General features: G+C 44.8%; 1 protein-coding gene across 3 annotated transcripts in view; it reads right to left on the reverse strand.

The window, feature by feature from the left end:
* Positions 1–19,170, reverse strand: part of USP37 (ubiquitin specific peptidase 37) — a 724,569-nt gene that overhangs the window by 278,715 nt on the left and 426,684 nt on the right. For all 3 annotated transcript variants that reach the window (XM_069616844.1, XM_069616843.1, XM_069616845.1), the window contains one exon: positions 13,585–13,732. In XM_069616844.1, coding sequence (XP_069472945.1) covers positions 13,585–13,732 — 148 coding nt within the window. The remainder of the gene's footprint in view (positions 1–13,584; positions 13,733–19,170) is intronic.

Here is a 19,170-nt window from a genome sequence, read left to right on the forward strand (position 1 = left end):
CCAGATAGCCAGGGAGAGGAACACCAGTTTGTGTGCGTTGCTTTTAAGCTGGCCAAGAGCTCCAGGAAGATCATCTGGACTCCCAGGAAGCAGGACTGACCGAGCCCGAGCCCCCTCAACAGACTGCTTGACCCCAGATGCAAGGAAAGCCCAACGCGACAGCCAGAAACTGCAGTGTTGCTATTTGTGGTAAACGCAAGAAGCTGAAACACCAAAGTGCCAATTGTTTGAAGTTTGCCGGTTGCGAGCGGTGACCGTCCCATTGCAGTGCACGAGTCCCCAGAAGTCCTCCCTCTTGTCCCCACGACTGAGGCCCAGGAACAGTGATATCTGCAGAGCTGCACGGGAACAGAAGATATCTTCTGCACTTTTCTGCAACCTAAAAGATTCTGTAAAGTCTAAGAGAACTTACCTCTTGTTGTGTAATCACTTTTCCTCGTTGGAAACTTACTTGGTTACATGTGTAGAGTAACTTGCAGCTTCTTTACTTCACAAGCCTTAACAGCTTGTGATCCTACTTTGAATTCATCTACAAAGACTTTTAAAACATTGTGGAAGACTTTGTGCCTACCTCTCAGGAGTGCTTCAGTTTCACCTAGACTTTTGCTCAACTGACTTGGGGTTAGCCTGGCTCCCTGAATGACTCTTCATCCCTCTGTGAATGTGTTGGTCTTCCTTCCAGGAAAGGGTTAACTAACTTTGCATTGGGGTTTACAAAAGTACTTACCTGCTTTGAGAAATGTGTGTCATAATAACCTCTTTGACAAACTCTTAAATCTGATTCTAAATGCAACCGATATATATTAATGTCCCCATCACCCCAACTACTGGAGTCACTTGAGGGTGTATGTAGTGTCTGTGGGCCATCCCAAAAGGATACCTACTGATTTAGAAAAATTAAGAGTGTGTATTTAAGTGTTACTGTTATATTGCCCCCTTCTGAAGGGTTATTCTAACTGACAATTATTTATTCAAGAAACCTTGTGTATAAGTGTTAATTTGAATATTTGTCATTGTGAATCTCTAACTGCCCTACAGCTCACATTGACCCCTCTTGAGATGAACCTGGCTGCTCAACAAGCTACCAACCTGTGTAGTACAAGCTTATACCAAAGATTGGGTCCCTATTGCCAGGAGTTCAGGATTGTTGTAGTGCACCCAAAGGGTACTGCATACAATCGTGCCTAACAAGGACTTCTCCCTTTGAGTTGGTGGGACCAATCAATTCCAAAATAAGCCTGTCTGGACATCCTCTCGGAGTTGGCTGTACTTCCACTGCTGCTGGAACCGAAGTACCAGGGAGAGGAACACCAGATTGCGTGCAGTGCTTTTAAGTCGGACCCGAGCACCAGGAAGATCCTCCGGACTTCACTGAAGCAGGACTGACCAAGCCTGAGCCACCTCAGAGTGCTGGACCCCAGAGGCGAGGAAAGTCCAGAGTGGTATCTGAGAACCACAATGTTGCTATTTGCAAGATTCGAAGAGCTGAAACCGCAAAGTGCTGCTGATCTGAAGTTTGCCCATTGCTGCCACCAACCTTCAATTCCTAGTGCAGGAGTCCCAAAATGTCATCAATCTTATGCCCACGACTGAGGGCCAGGAACAACCGGATCTGCAGACCTACACAGGAACAGAAGCCAGCTGGACACCAATTTCTTCTACCAATGGTACTGTAAAACGAAGGGGACTTGCCTCTTGTCGTGTAGCCTGGCTAGTTCTAAGTTGAGACTGGTCTTGGTTGCTTTTGCAGAGTTGCTTGCAGCGTTGCCCCTCACAAGCCTTCCAGCTTGTGACCCTACAGTTATTCTATTTTTTCTACAAAGACTTCTAAAATATTGTGCAAGACTTACTAACCTGCAAGAAGTGCTTCAGCTCACCTGGACCTTTGCTCAATTAACATTGGCTGGCCTTGCTTCCTGAAAGACTCTTACCTCTAAACCGTGTGCTTTTACCTTTCCTCCAGGAAAGGGTTAATTTACTTTACATTGGGGGGTTCAAAAGTACTTGCCTGCTTCAGAATATTTGTTAACCTTTGTTATATTCCCAAACCCTTTTCTTTGACACCAAACACTCAGTATTGCTCTAAATGTACCAGTAAAATATTAATGTCCACAGTGTACTAGTATTTAAGTCACCTCCGGGTGTAGTAAGAATCTGTGTGTCATCCCAAATGGGTACTTGTTGATTTAGAGAAACTAGGTGTGTATTTTGAAGTATATTTGTGTTATAGATATATATATATATATCTATATATATTGCTCCCTTCTGAAGGCGGCTTATTCAACTGACTTAAATTCATAACTGTTTAATCAAGAAACCTTTAGGGTAAGGGTTTATTTGGATACTTGTCACTGTGAATCTCTAATAACCCTACTGCTCACATTGACCCCTCTTGAGATAGGCCTGGCGGCTCCGCCACACTACCAACCTGTGTAGTACAGACTTGTACCAAAGGTTGGGCTACCCATTGTCAGGAGGACCAGGCTGGTGTAGTCTCCCAAAGGGTACTGCACAGAAGCTTGCCTAACAATGGGGATCCCCTTCCTTGAATACAACAGCTCCTTGTCCTTTATTTGGCCCACAAAAGCACTGTTCCCAACAAAGCATTATACGGTTAATTCTTGTAGTCAGGTGTTAAGGCAGTTTTTCTGAAGTCCAACTAAGGGCTTACAAAAACGATTCAACTGAGGCAGTACAAGACTCCACGCTTAGTATATGACGGAGTACATGGTAGCGCAGACAGAGCAGCCAGGCTTATTTTAGGAGGAAGAGAGGGCTGTAGAATCAGCACAAATGAAATAGTACAAATGGTCCAAAGAAACACTGAAACACTATGTAAAAATAAATGATTTATTTAAATACAGGTAGGCCCAGATAAGTTTAGGGGTAAATAAGGACCAACATTATAAGAAATCACAATTATAAAAACAACACTATACTTGAGGGTACACAGACCAAGTATAAACCTTATTTGGAACCCAGGACAGTAGTTCTAAGGAAGTCAAAAACCTTTCATACACATTCACTATAGGCCACACCTATTCTTGGGAAGTAAAAACCAATGGTTGCTTTCACAATTACATTCAGTAATACAAGGGCAGTAATGCAAGGGCAGCAGACCCTACCAGTTGTACGTGACTCTCGGTACAAATCACATAACTGGACAATCTACTTTGTGAATAGTGAAACACTTATTCCAGGTGCAGTAAACACCTATAACTACTTTTGTGATAACAGTTATACTAGGCGAGTAAAACCCAAGCATGTAATGTTCAATTACAGGTGCTTTTGAGATCAGTGAACCACAGATGGAGAGGAGCAGTAACTCTTGTAACTTATTTTTGGGAAGGCACACAGCTAACTCAAAGTAAAACCCATATACCTTTTATATCTCACAAGCAGTCCAGGTTAGATCTTTCCCAGCTATAAGGATAACTGAAGTAGGACTTATCTGAGACAGTTAGAACCACAGACTCTAGATTAGATAGCACAGGGAAATTAAACCCTAATGTTACACTTTTCTGAATGACAAAGTAATTCTAGGTAGGCAACAGACCAATACAGACTGGACAGGCTAGCAGCAAGTCAGGGGAAGCAAGACCAAGTTGGGGGACATTCATACAATTACCCTGCAGGAATAATCTGGTGAAACCAACACTTTACTTTTGGGAAGAGGCACAACCTAATCACAGGAGAGTAATATACCTCCACATCTACTTTCTATTAGACTGGCAAAACAGTTTCTAAGGAAGAAAAGAGGTTAACCATACTTTTATGGATAGTGCATCACACATTAAAGCTAAGAACGTTTGTAACTGTTCACTCCTAAAGCTACAGTCACCAACCAACTATTCACAAGTAAGCACCTTTTAAACACCCATTCTCTTTTCTAGGCAAAAGTCCCAATCCCTCAAAAGTCTATCCCTTATTCTTGGAGCATGAGTGTTCTCAGTGGCTGGAAGGGGGGGGGGTCACTAGGACCAGTGACCAACAGGCAGTGTCAGGATAGGTTCCCCAGTAGCAAAAGTCAGAGTTCCTCATGAAAACTGGGCAAACAGGCGAGTACTTTACTTTAGAGTTAGTAGAGGGTCCAGGGGCCTAGCAGGATTCTAGCAGTGGGACTGGGTGCACAGGACGAGAGGCCTCCCCATCACAGAAAACACCCCACAGCTACCTAGAAATCCTAAGTGACTTAAGGTAAGGACATACCCAAGCCAACACAGTACTCCTCAGCATTGAAGATTTTGCAGCAGGACGACTTCAGGATCTGCAGCCAAATACCCGGCCAGTGGATTCCTTGTCATGGTGACTGAAAAAAAGACCTCAGAAGGAACTTTGCAGCAGGGATCGATGAAGGCTCTAGGCAAGGTTTCCCCTCGCAGCTGAATGCGGTTCTGCAGATTCGTCGCCTTTTCAAGGAGCACAGAAGACAGAAAATCGCGGTTGAATTCTCGTCGTCGCAAAGGTCCAGCACTCTGTTGAGCGAACCCTTCAGACTCTATTTGTGTCTCTGGAGATCCACCAGGATGCCAACAAAATTTCAGCGAGATTTGGAATGCAGAAGACCGTGCACCGCACAGTGGCTCGAGGTCCCAGGGTATTGGAGTATTGCAGCAACGTAAGGTTGTAACAACGCGTGCGATGGCTCAAAGTGTGGGTCCCACCAGGCTCTGGGTCAGGGAGTCGTAGTTTTCGGAGTCCCCAGGTCGATTGGAAGGAAGGGCTACAGCAGGCTCTCTGGTCGCTAGAAATCGTTTCAGCCACTTTTCTATCATCCTCTTCGGTATTGGTTCCAGTGGACAACTATTCTTCAGCTCCCAGGTTCGCAGTATTTATCAGGAACTACTGCACAAACTGCATTCTCTCCCCACATTTTACAAGAAGGGGCAGTCTGGTTATCCAATCCGGCCAGACAGACCCCCCCACTGGGATTTGTCCCCATTCAGGCAAGGTGGAAGACAAATGGCTGTGGAGTTTTGGACTCCTCCCTCGCTTCCTGCCCAGACAGACTGGAATGAGAACCCTTAGGTGCCTGTACTGCAGCTGTGAACACAGCCCGCAGTAAAGTTGCAAATTAATACAAGGTGACACTGCCACCAGCCATTGAAGGTAAGCTTGTCCCTGTAACAGAATTGTTACAGTTTTCATGTGAAAGGGGATACATTGCATCTCGCTAGCACTCCACATAAGGTGGGGTGTGCTGGTTTCACAAAATAAAATGTAAAAGGGATCCAAAGATCCTTTGTACCCTTGGGAACTGTAGTTCACTCAAGGCCAGCAAATGAAAGTTAAAAGGGGAGCCCTTAGGGAAACCCAGCAAAAACAGGCACTTATTGCCAATAGGGTGTTAAAGAGGATAACTTTAAAAACACACTATGGAGAGTCAAACAAATGACACCCATAAAAAAAGAAAAAAAAAAAAAAGAGTTAAAGATTATGCGAGTGTGGAAAAAGGTTCCCACTCACTGAGGTATGAAGGAAAAATATCACACTAGTAAAGCAAAATGTTCTGGGGCGGATCCAGGTCAGGAAGATTTACCAGTTCTGTGAAAATCTTGCCTAACATCAGGACTAGGCTTTTCTTTATATGCTTAACAGTTCTGTTATTTCTGTACTTCGTTCTCAACTCACTTGTCATGGTCTAGTGTACTCTTCTTCCAGGCCTTCTTGCTGTTACACAGCTGTAATTCGCCTGGTACTTTCCTGCCAGGAATTTTGCTCTTGCACACTTGTAGTTGGCTGATATTTTCTCCATCCAGGCCGCCTTGCATTCACATGGGGTTGCTAACCATTTCCACAACTATATTTACTTGACTGGATATTGCAGCCTCATGATGTACATCTCATTTTAGTGCTACCATGTATTTACATTATACATTCACACCGATTAGGGTTTTTCTTGTCCCCTTTTTACAATTCGTACCTTCATTTTCTCTTTCTGTGGTTCTTAAACAAGTTGGTATTTGGTGTGGACACAGCTACACCCCAGATTCCCCACTGCCTTTGTGCTGACTCACCGGCTCTTGGTGGCGTTCTCGGGCTCATTCACATTAGTGCATTGAAGGTACGCTGCTTGGTTTCCCTTCGTGGCCGTTTCCTGTTCGGGTTTCTCGTTTCGCACAGCGTCCTCACATGTCTGCTTCCCTTCTGGGTCTGGTAAGCAAGGGTTTGGCTTGCAGCGGTCGGTTTACGCCTAGGAATCTATCCCTCGCTCCTGGCGTCTCGTCAGCACAAGCCGCTATGTTACCATCTCCAATCTTCTCTGGTGAGCCACCCAGCTCCACCATGCCTGCTTCTCCGTTCCTCGATCCCTGCAGACAGGTGAAATGTCTTTTCGCCAACAGTCACGCTTTGCATCTCAGTTCCATCTATAAATTTCCTGGGCACAAATATTTGCGGGGAAAGACTAGAATGCTTCTTGGGCTTCTGGTTTCTCCCGCTCTGCATTACTCTTTCCCTCTCCCTCGTCCTCGTCTCAGTACTTGAGAATTAGGGGACAAGAAGCCCATTGTTGGTAGTTGATTTCTAAAACTTGAATGGTCATTTGCAATAGTCTTAGCTGTTAACCTAAGGTAAAATGATGGAAAAAATGGACTTGGAGAAGGTATTCTTGCAATGTCCACAGGGTAAATTAAGGTTGGAGGTTTGGCTTATTTGATGTGGGGAAAGGTTTTCCCTACGCTTCAGAGGGGGAGGTGTACATGATTGACAAGCCATAATGGTCTTGGGTATGGTAAGATTATCCTCAAAAGCAAATGGGGGGGGGGGGGGGGATTCCTTTGTCTCACCCGATGGAGACACCTCCCATCCCCATTATACTGCCGCCAGGGTCAGGATCAGTGACTTATGGATGGCTAGTAGCTTGCAATTTGAGTTAATGCCCATGTTAAGTGACACCTACTAGGACGCCAGGGAATACTCAAATCCGCATGCAAATCTATAAAAGCAATGGTGGAGAACTTTGAGACTTCCCCGTCCACTCCCTTACATCAAAACAGATGACACTCCAATATAACAGCTGTTATGGGCAGAAGCATATAACAAGTAAACTGATTTATCCAAAAAGACAAAATTAAATTACCGTTGCGACTGGATTAGGGTTTCAACTCTGTCAATGGGGAGTAGAGACCCCTCCCAACCTGGGGAAGGCAGCCTACCAGTGAATTTGCCAGAGCTGGTGTTAGGAAATACTTTCTTTTTGCTGCTTTCCTCCCATAGATTCAATGGGACACCCTTTGCTATTGAATGCTGTTCTGACATTTTTATAGAGACTTAAAGCCTTCTGCCTGAATATCCCCTTGCTGTGTGGCAGTTTATGGGATAATTCATCAGACCCCCAAGACTATCAGTACAGGGCGATTGTCTGCCTTGGGGGATTTCTGATATTTTTAAATCTACAAACATCACCTTAAAGTGGAGTATGTTTAGGATATTTAGTATCCCTATACCTTTTCTGTACCTTTGTGGTTACAAGGTGTCCAGGATGGGCTGGAGACATTATCTACCATGTTTTTGACTTTTTACTCGTACACTAGTATTTTGCTTCATCATAAAATAAAGCTTACCGTACACTCCTAAATAGCAGGGCCACAAGATTTTTGTAGTCGTTTGGCCATTTTGTTCTTTAGTCTTTCTACCTGCCCTCTCGGGGGTCCAGAATGGTCAAATAGAAAGCCTTTTCCGGGGCAGCGCAGTCTGAGCATGTGGCTGGTCATAGTTCACATTCAAGTCACAGAATACCTGTTGGGTAGAATGTTTGTCCAGTGGCTATCCATGATTGGAAAGACCTTGCCAGTTTGCATGATGCAGATCCTTACCATTGGTGAACATGGTGGTGACTACAGGCACTGGATCAAAGGGGTACAGCTACAGACATTCGACAATCGGAGCCAAGACCCAGGGCAAAGCCAAGGCCAAGCCAAGACCCTCAGTGCATTCCACGGAGGGCTGTTACAGCCAGGTCTTGGTAAAGCCTTGCTCTGCCCTGATCTCAAGGTGGTACTGGTCTGCTTCAACCCCTTAACAGGTGGGAGCAACCAGTCTCAAACCCATGCCTTCTGAAGTGTACATGGACCACGAGGTGGACTGACCAGCTTTCTCCTGGGCTACCTTGTTGCAGTTCTGAGTGCATTCTTGCAACTTGAGTTCTTCAAATTGTACTACAATTTTACTACTGCAGCATTTTTAGCCTTTCAGTCCCAAAGGAAGTGTTGCAGGGCCTGCTCCTTTGCTCGCCAACAGAAGATAGTCCGTTGCTGCCTGACAGTGGCGAATCCTGTTGAAGTGATGGGTTCTCACTCCCTGGAGGTCACGCAGCGTCACCTGCTCTACGGAAATCTTCCTTTTGTGTCAAAAGTACCAGCTGGCCAGTCTCTGGAACCATAACACAAGTACTAAGAGCTACCAAACCTAAAGCCCATGTCAGAAAACTACCTCTGCACCCAGGACCGCCCCCTTTACTGTGCCAAACCTAGAATTAAGTGTGCCCAACAGATATCGGAACCTTTCAATTGGAAAATCTGATTAAAATGGGTCAGCTAACCCATCTGTTCCAGCCCCCCTTTCCTCAATAGTGTAACGTGTGTAAAGTTCTGACACCCTCGTCCCTTGCTTAAGAAATTTGATCTTGTCAAGGATCCCACTGGGCCTTCAATAGTGTGGTGGGCCTGGGAGAGATACTTACCTGAACCTTTCCTGACTTTTGGAACACTCAATTGTTAGGGAGAATTCTCATTTCTGTGCTATTCCCTTAGCTCTTTTGCTGGATTTTAGGACTTAACTTTTATCCTGAGTGAGACCTTTTTCTCACTCCCTCACGTATTTATTTTTTGATCTGATTTGGACTCTGTCAGACTCCATAAACAAAGAAAACTACAGAGGCATCTACTTTTTGTATTGTGACAGCACCTTCAGTGCAGTGTCACAGAAGTCCTTCCGATTTCTCATAAGGTTTAAATACCTTCTCCTGAGTGAACTACTGTTACCTAGAGTAGTAAAGTGAAACTGGCTTTACTTACCTGTTTTTCCAATGTAGGTCCATTACATCCCGTCTTATGAGGAAGTAACAGGGGTTAGGGGGTTACTTATGAGCCCCTTTTCCTACTTCCTCATCTAACATGTTATTATGTTACCCACACTACAATTAAATGGCTGGTGGCAGTGGTTTAATTTTATTACCATTGAGCAATTTTACCGCAGGCTGAATCCTCAATACTGCACCCATGAGTACCGCAGGCTGAATCCTCAATACTGCACCCATGGCTGCCTATTTTGTCAAAATGGCCACTGTCTTTTTTCACCATTTCTTGCTTGCGAGGTCTTTCGTTGTACTGTGCACGCCAAACCAGGTTCAACCTTTATGTTTTGTCTTTGGCGGGCTTCAGTGTTGAAACCCGCCTCTGGCTCCAGTGTGTCTGGCAGGGCAGGAAGCGAGGGAGGTTCCTGAAACTCCCTGTCCGTCTTCTTGGGTACCTGAATACGCCCAGTGCTGATTGGCTGACTGGCTGCCCTTGGAGGACAGCCACGCTGGTGTGAGTGAGAGCTAGGCAGTGCATGAATGGGAGAAACTTGCATCAAAGGCGATGTCTCTTGAACAGAAGGCAGAGTCGACCACTGGACGAAAAATCCGATGAAGGAAACTGGAAGAGAAGCTTGCTGCACCCTCCTGGACCATTGAACTGCCCGGTGAAGCCCTGCTGCAGTGCTGAAGCTATAATTTTGTATCTAATAGAACGTCCCTTGGGTTGGTGGGACCAACTGACCACAGGACAAACTTGGCTGGAAAACCTTTCCCTGCTGGCTGTACTTTGCTGCTGCAACCGAATGCCAGCGGTCAGGAAACCCAGAATCGAGTGCATCGTCTTTAAGCCGGACCCGAGCTCCAGGAAGATCCTGAGGACCCTCCTGAAGCAGGACGAGCCAAGCCTGACCCATCTCACGAGAGTGCTGGCCCCCAGAGGCAAGGGAATCCCATCAAGTGTCCAAGAACCGTGGGGGTGCTATTGACCGGTAGCTGAAACCGCGAAGTGCCGCTGAATTGGAAAAAGCCCATAGCTGCCACGACTTTCAAACCGCAGTGCAGGAGTCCTACAGACGTCCTCCCTCTTGTCCCCACGACTGAGGCTCAGGAACCCAGGATCTGCAAGACTGCAACCAGATCAGAAGCCAGCTGGAGCCCGAGCCTCTTCTTCCAACCTAAGGTAATGTCTTGACTAAGGGGCACTTACCTCTTGTATGGAGCTTGCTTGTTCTCACAGGAGACTTGCAATAGCTGCTTTTTGCAGCGTTGATTCCAGCTCTGCCCTTCGCAAGCCTTACAGCGTGTGGCCCAACAGTGATTCTTTTTACTACACACTCTAAAACTTTGTGCAAGACTTTTGTGCCATCTGAAGAAGTGCCTCAACTCCATTGACATTGCTCAAATTGCCTTTGGCTGTCCTGGCTCACTGCAGACTCTTCTGACCCATTGAATTTGGTTCCAAATGTCCCTAATAGGTGGTACATGAGTTTAACTTTTATTGCTTGGAAAGATCTAATCTACACTTCATTGGGAGATTGAGAAGTATCCACATGCCTTTTCCACAACATTGGAATTGTATTAAGTGAAAAAAAGTCATTAATGCCAAACATTGCCCACATTGCCCTACTAATTGAAGTCACCTCAGGGTGTAGGAAGTGTGAGGCATCCCAAAATGGTATCTACTTGCTGATCATAAATCTGAGGAATTGTTATGAAGTGTAATTTTACTGTTGTATATTGCCCTTTTTAAAGAAGGCTCATTTAAAACAAACCGTTCAATAATTATTTTGCTAGAAAACCGTGAGCAGAAGTGTTATTTGGATACTTGTAAATCCAAGTGTTACCCCTCTACAGCTCACATTTATCCCTCTTGATAAAAGTCTGGCTGCTCAGTAACTACCAACTTGTGTAGTACAGACCTATACCAATAGGTGGGTTACCTATTACCAAGAGGACTAGGCTGGTTAGTCTCCCATAGGGTTTCTAAAACCAATCTTGCCTAACATTAATCACTGCCATTGTACAATCCAATAGTAAACCAACCTGAACAGACTAATTTGCAGAACTGGTGACTCAAGGGCACTAGGACTCATTTCTAAGGGCTGGACCTGCTAACGGTAGGGGATCCAATTCCAGGATTTGTCGCAAGTGTTTTTACTGCCATTCTCTACTTTATACTTCCCTGCGTGTACTGTTTTGAATCAGCATTTCTTACTTCACCTGTCTTACCCCCACCATTATTTAAAGTGTAGCTTATAAATATGCTGTTCCCCTTCCACCCACAAATATGGAAGTATACATGCATTTCATAGAAGTTGTGTTAGAATACTTAGCTTAGTGGCATTTTAAAGGCCTAATCATTGCATATTTTCATACCTCTGTGTAACGAATTATTTGAGTGCTGTGTGTGTGACATTGTAGCCCTAAACCACTCACAGTGCTCCAGAGTCTAAGCCTTGCAGCTCTACTACCTCAACTTGATTGGGTTTCGTTAGACTTGAGCGTCTATACCCATTTAACAGAAAAGGTTGGCCTATTAGAATGTACCCACTGGGTTGATTCTGAAAATGCATCTCAACTTGTGGGATGAAGGAGTTTGGGAGGGACATGGGGCGGGGACTTTGAGAACCCACCACCATGAGAGTGCCTTACATTGTGTGGAAACAGGTACCACTGTTGCACAGTATCTGCTCGCTAGTTTTTCCTGGCATGCGTTTTTCCTCTTTTGCAGGACTACGACATCCAGCAGCCACTGTGACTAGTGCTGAACGAGCGAAACAAGAAAAACACCACCTCCAAATCTGTCAGCAACCGTCAGGACACCCGTAATGATTAGGATGGCAGCCGAAAAAGGGGATCAATTTGTCAAAAACCAGTGGTGCCAAGCCAGAGACCAGGAGAGAATGCCAGCAAATGGAAAGGAGGCTTCCTAGCCCAAGACTAAAACCTTGGGCTAGGAAGGCCAAGCCCCATGGCACAGCCCAGGAGCAGATTGACCCACAGAGATGGGTGCAAGGAAAGACCAATGGATTAGCGAGGATGAGATTCCCAGCAGGAACACTAGTATAAACGCTATAGAAATTAAATAAAAATACAAAAACAAAAAAAAGATGGCGAGAGCTGTTCGGGACAGGTCCAGTGATAGGTGGTTGATCTCGAGAACAGGAAGAACGGAGAGCTGAAGAATCTGTGGAGGCATAGAATAAAAGTATAGCTGAGGTAGAGTGGTAACCCTACTTTGAGAGACAGTAGTGGCCGGTGGGTGAGCGTCTCAATGTGAACAATAGGAGAGTGTTAGAGTAGAGGGTGCAGTTTGACTGTGGAGGTGAGATTAGTACAGCGAGAGGAGAGAAAATGTGAAAAAGAGGATGCCAAGCAGTAGACATAAGGTAGTGGTTGGAAAAAAGGAGATCAGATGTTGGAGAGGTGGGGGACCTTTCTCTGACACCCCCCCCCCCCTTCGCACTTCTCAAGCGGGCCTCTGCCATTTTTCTACCCCCTCCCCCACTCCCTCGTCCGAGCCACCGCCCTTTTTCCCTCATTCTTACTTTCTCTCTTTTTTGTTTAATCAGATTTTCCAACCACATTCAACCAACAAGCAGTGGCTGGAACTATTCAGCTGATTCACCAACACACAATTGGTAGCCATGATGCTCCCAGGTGCACAATAGTTCAAAGAGTAGTTTGCAGTCTGAAAAGATCAGATTTTACCTACCGTCTACTTGCCCATGGGAAAATAGCTTTATGAAATGTTCTTATCCCTTACAGCAAGCCTGTCCCAGGAGTAATATCAAAATTGCACACCACTGCTTTAGGCCATCACAAACAGGCCATAATAGAACTCTACAGTAGGTGTTACCAATTCTTAGTTTTCAGGGTTAATCGGACACCTGGGCTAATGTGGAGTGAGCCCACTGGGAGGATGAGGGAGGAACCAGGGCACCCCCCCTTATAGTCTAGCTTTCCTACAGTGGTTCATCCAGCAAGCCTCTGAACTCGTCAACAGCAAAACTAAACACATGGATCATTGTATTATCAAAGCTGTGTCCCTGTCTAAATTGCATCCAACACTGCTCGAGCTAAGGTTTGCAATGCCCATGAGTAGCCAATGTGCCTTTCCTACAGATACCATCTGAAGGGATATACTTTTGAAAGGCCATAAAAACAATATTTGCTCTTACCATGTGGTCACATCTAAATCCATGTTTAAACAAGCACACCACAATACAAGACTATGCAGAGTTTGCCCAATACATTTGGTCGATCAACCCACCTTGGTTTGATTTTATTGATCTGTAACTATTCTGGCACAAATGGGGTGGCAGATTACCAACATCTGCACCTTCTGAAATATCAGCAGTTCCCAAACCACTGTCCTTTCAATGCATGTCATATTCCAGTGACAGTCTTGCTTGCAGTGGACCCCACCAAAGGCATTAACATACACATCCAGAAAATGATTGCTAAGCTACAAAACAGTATGGAAAATAAGATCACAGTCAAAAACAGATTTGAATATGAAGCGTGAATCCCACAAACTATCTTGCTGAAAGGTCTAGCATTACCCTTTCAATGTCTTGCGGCGGTTGCTGCTCTCTGCTCGGAATGTCAAACAGCCTCTGACAGTTGCCACTGAAGTGGTGTGACTGCTCTTCTTCACTATCCGATTCCTGGCAAGCATGCCTTGTTCCAGTTAATTTGAACGAATACTTCCTGTAGAAAAATGCAAACATTTTTCAACAGTTAGATTTTTGTAAGGAGGCATGTATACAATTTAGTTACTGTATAAACTAGGAAATATGTATCTAGCTAACAAAGCCTAGCAGAAAAAATAAGTGACAAGTACAATTTTGCATTTAGTTTGTGCAGTGTGAGTTATTAGGCAAATGATTGTTTTGCATTGACAGAAATGGACTATGGCAGCTTGTGGACTAAAGTACCAAAACATACAGGACGTGCGCCAAAATAGAACCTAAAATAAAGAGTTTACCAGAAAAATAGGAATAGAAAGTGTACCACAAAAGGTTGCAGAGAGTCACAGGTGAATAGCCTAGAAGAGGCTATCAGCTAAGGCATCCTGGACAACGAAGGCGGACAGTGCAAAGCAAAAGGTAGTTGAAGAAAGGTGAAATAAAGGACGCGTCAGGTTGTAGAGTTCTGGGAAGCAGCTACCACCCTAGGGGTTTCCAAGAGGATGGCCCCCCGCCCCCAAAAGTACTGAAGCCAAATACCACTGCCCATGGCCAATCCCGGATCGCACTACAGGAACGACTGCATGCCCAATGCAAACACAACAAGGAGGGCCGCGGTTCAAAAGATGAGACCCCAAACCGCCAGAAAACTAGACCTAGTCTGAGGTGACAGTAAATCACTGGTTAAGAATTCCCTCACAGTGGTCATGCAGTCTTGTTATGTCGCAGGTTCGGGAGTGATCACTGTTTTTTGGTTCAGCTGGATATTTCGGACAATTGTGTGGGGACACTGGATAAGTCTCACGATAGAGACCCTCAAAATGAATGGACCCATGCATGTGTTGCACTGACCCCCATGCAGGGTCAAGAGGCACTAAGCAGCTCAACAGGTGGATTTTGGGCTCCAGACAGGTCCCTTCTGGTAATGGTCAGCACAACATGTTTCCAAACAAACATCTTTTATTGGGTGTTAAATTCATTAATGAATTAGCTAAAATTCTAATAAAAAAGATGGAACATCTTCATATAAAAGCCTTCATACATAGGACAGCGCTAATTAAAACCAGGGTACCATCGGAATGAATAGAGTAAGGTCTTACTTGGTATGGACCAGAGATCGAAGAACACCGAAAGTCAGTTTGGTACTGACAGGGAGAGTAAACTTGCAGCCCCAGTGTCAGTATCATAAAGTTAGTGTGGGCTGAGCTCCTGCTCCTAGGGCTGTTACAATGTTTCATCTATGGCCACACCATGCGTTAGGCAAGATTGTATGCAGTACCCTTTCGTGAACTACAATAACCCTGACCTCCGGGCACTAGGGACCCCAACCTTTGGTATAAGTCTGAACTACACAGGTTGTTAGTGTGGCTGAGCAGCCAGGCTGATCTCAAGAGGGGTCAATGTGAGCAATAATGTGACAAAGTTACACAGTAGCAGTTATTCAAATAAACACACAAGGTTTCTTGATAAAACAATTTTGCAGTCAGTTGTATAAGCCTTCTTCAGAAGGGAGCAATATATGGAACAATTAAAATACACTTCAAAATACCCTTAGTTTCTCTAAATTAGATTATACCCATTGGGGATGGCACCCAGACACTTCCTACATCCTCAGGTGACTTAAATAGCTAGGACACTCTGGACATTGATTTATCACTAGTACATTTAAAGAAATACGGAGTTGTGTAAAAGATGGAAGCGAGGAATAAAACAAAGGTTAACAAAGACTTTGCTTTCCAAAAGCCTTGCCTTTTATGCAAGTTGCTCCCATTCATTCCAGCCTAGCTGTCAATTACACAGCAGTGTGATTGTCCTCGCCCGACAGCCAGCCGGCCAATCACCTTTGGGTGCATTCCTGTAACCAAGGGATTTAAGCACAGGGAGCGTCTGGCACCTCCCTCACTTCCTGCCCCTGCCAGAGACACTGGAACCAGAGGCAGGCTTTCTGCCAAACACTAAACGAACAAAGGGACGCAGAGTAAATCTAAAGGACCTATCCAACAAGAAATGGTGAAAAAAGACGACCAGGGCCATTTTTATGAAATGGGTACGCATGGGTGCCTTACTGTGGCTGCGAACACAGCCCACAGTAAAAACACAATGGTAGTAAAAAGTAAACCATTGCCACCATCCATTAATTGTAGAAAGGGTAACATAAAAAGTGTTACATGAGAAACTAGACAACGGGGATACTAAGTAACCCCTCCAGCACCCTATGGTAAGATAGTGTGTGCTCGGTCTAGAAAGTTACAAATATAAGTAAAGTCAATTTCACTTGACTGCTCTTGGCAACATTTTCACCAAGAGAAGGTATTTAAACCTTTGGGACATCGAGGAGACTTCCCTGTTGTAAAGATAATGCCTATGGAATTTGTCAGACTCAAGTTAAAAGAAACAGACCAAATCACAATTAAAAAAAATACAAGAGGGTGAGAAAGAGCTCACTCTCTCCAGGTTAGAAATTAAAAGTCCAGCAAAAAAGCTGGTGGTCTCGAAGGTACAAGGGAATTAGCACATTTTTGAGAATTCTCCCCAACACTATGGATGTATCTGGCAGTTGCAAAAATAATGTGTGGTTGCAGAAATTGTCTCGGGCGCTTGACAGGATCGCCTGTACAGTGAATCCTCAATTTAGTAATGCCTTCAAATAACAGTCTCAGGTTAATTGTACAAGGGAATACCAGTAGGTAATGAGTGTTTCTTCTGCTAATTTACACATGGGGCACAGTGCAGAAGCGTTTGTGCCAGCCTCTAATGAAGGAACCAATCTGCAGGTTCCCAAGTTTCATGCATATATATATAGTGATCATTCAAAAGGGGGGTGAAATGTGAGAAAGGTATATTTATCACTTGGGGACCACCGGGGTAAGCAATTCGGGCACAACTTTAACACAGCAGCTTTGCCCACTACCCTCTCTAATTCTATCGCCTCCCGCGGGTTCGATGACCTTGTACCAAGGCAGGGTCTAGAGTGGTTTCTCATGTCATGTATTCCCACCTCGCTTAGTGTGCTTCAAGTGTGTAACCATTTAACACTGCATCCCATTCAAGGATAACAAATGGTTTGCTGCTTTGCGATAAATTGTCAGTTCATTTGTTCCACAGGTGCACCTAATAGAATGCCACTTTGAAATCAAATCGCATAACAGAGCAACATTGGGTTCAAGCTGTAGCAATGAGGGTGTACTGCTCGGGTGGAGAAGCAATTTATTTGTGAATGCGTGCTCTATACTAGCCCGTTTCCTCGTATTGGCATATACCCAGAGCTCAGATCCATACATGGATGTGGGTACAGCCGGTTTCTTGTAAAGTTCAAAGCCAGGGATATTACACCGCTGCCATGCCTTCTGTGGGATGATTGAATTGCCCCACTTTTTCAAGGATAATCCCAGATTTGAGAATGTGTTGGACCATAGCCCAGAATTTTGAAATCCAACACTGAAGTAGTCAAAATATTTAACCAAAATATTTAGCCTGCTCCAGACAAACATTGTTCACTTGGATGACGTACTTGGCAAACTGATTTGAACACCACAACTTTTTTTTCTGCTTTCAAGTCAAGCTGCATGTCTTTGCTTTTCGACAAATTCAAATCTTTTTTCGGGGCCATTGGTGTGGTGGCCAAAATACCAGTCATCTGAGTAAAAAAAAGAGTAGGGATCTTTGGGGGTTGCCATCTTTGGGTGGTCAAAGCAGCCCCTCACCAGGGATTTTATTACCTCCTAGATATATACAGAATAGAAGGGGGGCCAAAACCCATCCTGGTCTCATCCTTTTATTTACAATGAATGCATCGGTCTTCTCTTCCCCCCCCCAAACCCCACCCAAAGCCATAGTTTACAGTGGCTCGGTTCTCCACATATAATAGCATTATAGAGGTCAGCAGTTGGTTGGGAATATTGCGATTTCTTAAAATCTGCCACAGTAAGGTCCTTGACACTGCGTCGAATGCAGTTTTCAGGTCCAGAACTAGAGCATATAATTTCATTTTACATAATACTGTATATTTCTGGATCACTAAACAGTAAGAATCAGTGGGCAATTGTACCCCTTTTTGTGCAAAAAGCACCTTGCAAGTCACACACATGGTCACCCCATTCCTGCAGTTGATGGAGAATCACCTTCCAAAATATCTTGCCCGCACAATCTAGTAGGAAAATCCCTGCCCGCTTTTTTTTTTTTTAATAAACTGCAACTATTACTGCACTCAACCAGGACTTTGGGATGGACCTTGAGCTAATCACAGCATTGAAAAGTTTCATCAGCACTAGGGCACAAATTGCTGACTCACCCTTATAGAGATCCAGCGGGATTAGATCTGTGCCTGCCGCACGCAGCCACCTCTGTTTTCCGTGCCCTCACGATTTCATCGGTTGATATTGCAGCTGTTAGACAAGATTGTATGCAGTACCCTGTGGGAGACTACACCAGCCTTCTCTTGGCAATAGTTAACCCAACCTTTAGTATAAGTGTTCTGGAGAATTCTCAGAAATGTGCCAATTCCTCTCTACCGTAGACACCGCCAGCACTTCTGCTGGACTCTAAGACTTTTGATTTTGTTAACCTGGAGAGACGGAGAAGCTTTTTCCCCCACTCGTGTATTTTTCTGCGATTTGGACTCCGTTTCTTTTGACTTTGGAGTCTGACAAACTCCATAGGCATCTTTGCGTTGTGACACAGCACCTTCAGTGCAGTGGCACAGCGTAGTCTGAGATTTCCCAAAGATTTAAATACCTTCTCTTGGATAAACTACGGTTTCCAAGAGCAATGAAGTGAAATTGACTTAACTTCCATTTTGTAACTTTCTAGACCCAGCACACACTACCTTACCATAGGGTGCTGCAGGGGTTACTTAGGATCGCCTTTGTCTAGTTTCTCAGGCAAAACTGTTTCCCTTTCTACAATTAATGGCTGGTGGCAGGGTTTTTACTTTTTACTACCATTGTGCATTTTTACTGCGGGCTGCAATTGCAGCCTTGGTAAAGCACCCAATTTTGTTGAAATGGCCCCAGTCTTTTTTTCGCCATTTCTTGCTGAAAGGTCCTTCTTGAGATTCTCTGCGCGCCAAGCCAGGCTTGGGCCCTTTGTTCATTTTGAATTTGGCGGAATTCATGAGTGAAGCCCGCCTCTGGCTCCAGTATGTCTGGCAGGGGCAGGAAGTGAGGGAGGTGCCAGAAACTCCCTGTGCTTAATCCCCTTGGTTACAGGAATGCACCCAAAGGTGATTGGCCGGCTGGCTGTCCGGCAAGGACAGCCACCCTGCTGTGCGATTGACAGCTAGGCTGGAATGAATGGGAGAAATCTGCGTAAAAGGCAAGGCTTTTTGGCTTGGAAGGCAGAGTCAACCACTGGACAAAGGAATCCGAAGAAGAACTTGGAAGAGACACTTGCTGCAACTCCTGGACCGTTGGTTTGCCTGGTGACCCTACATTGATTCTACTTTTTCTACAAAGACTTTTG

Source organism: Ambystoma mexicanum, chromosome 9, assembly GCF_040938575.1.
Source record: "Ambystoma mexicanum isolate Mex_15411 chromosome 9, UKY_AmexF1_1, whole genome shotgun sequence".
NCBI lineage: Eukaryota > Metazoa > Chordata > Amphibia > Caudata > Ambystomatidae > Ambystoma > Ambystoma mexicanum.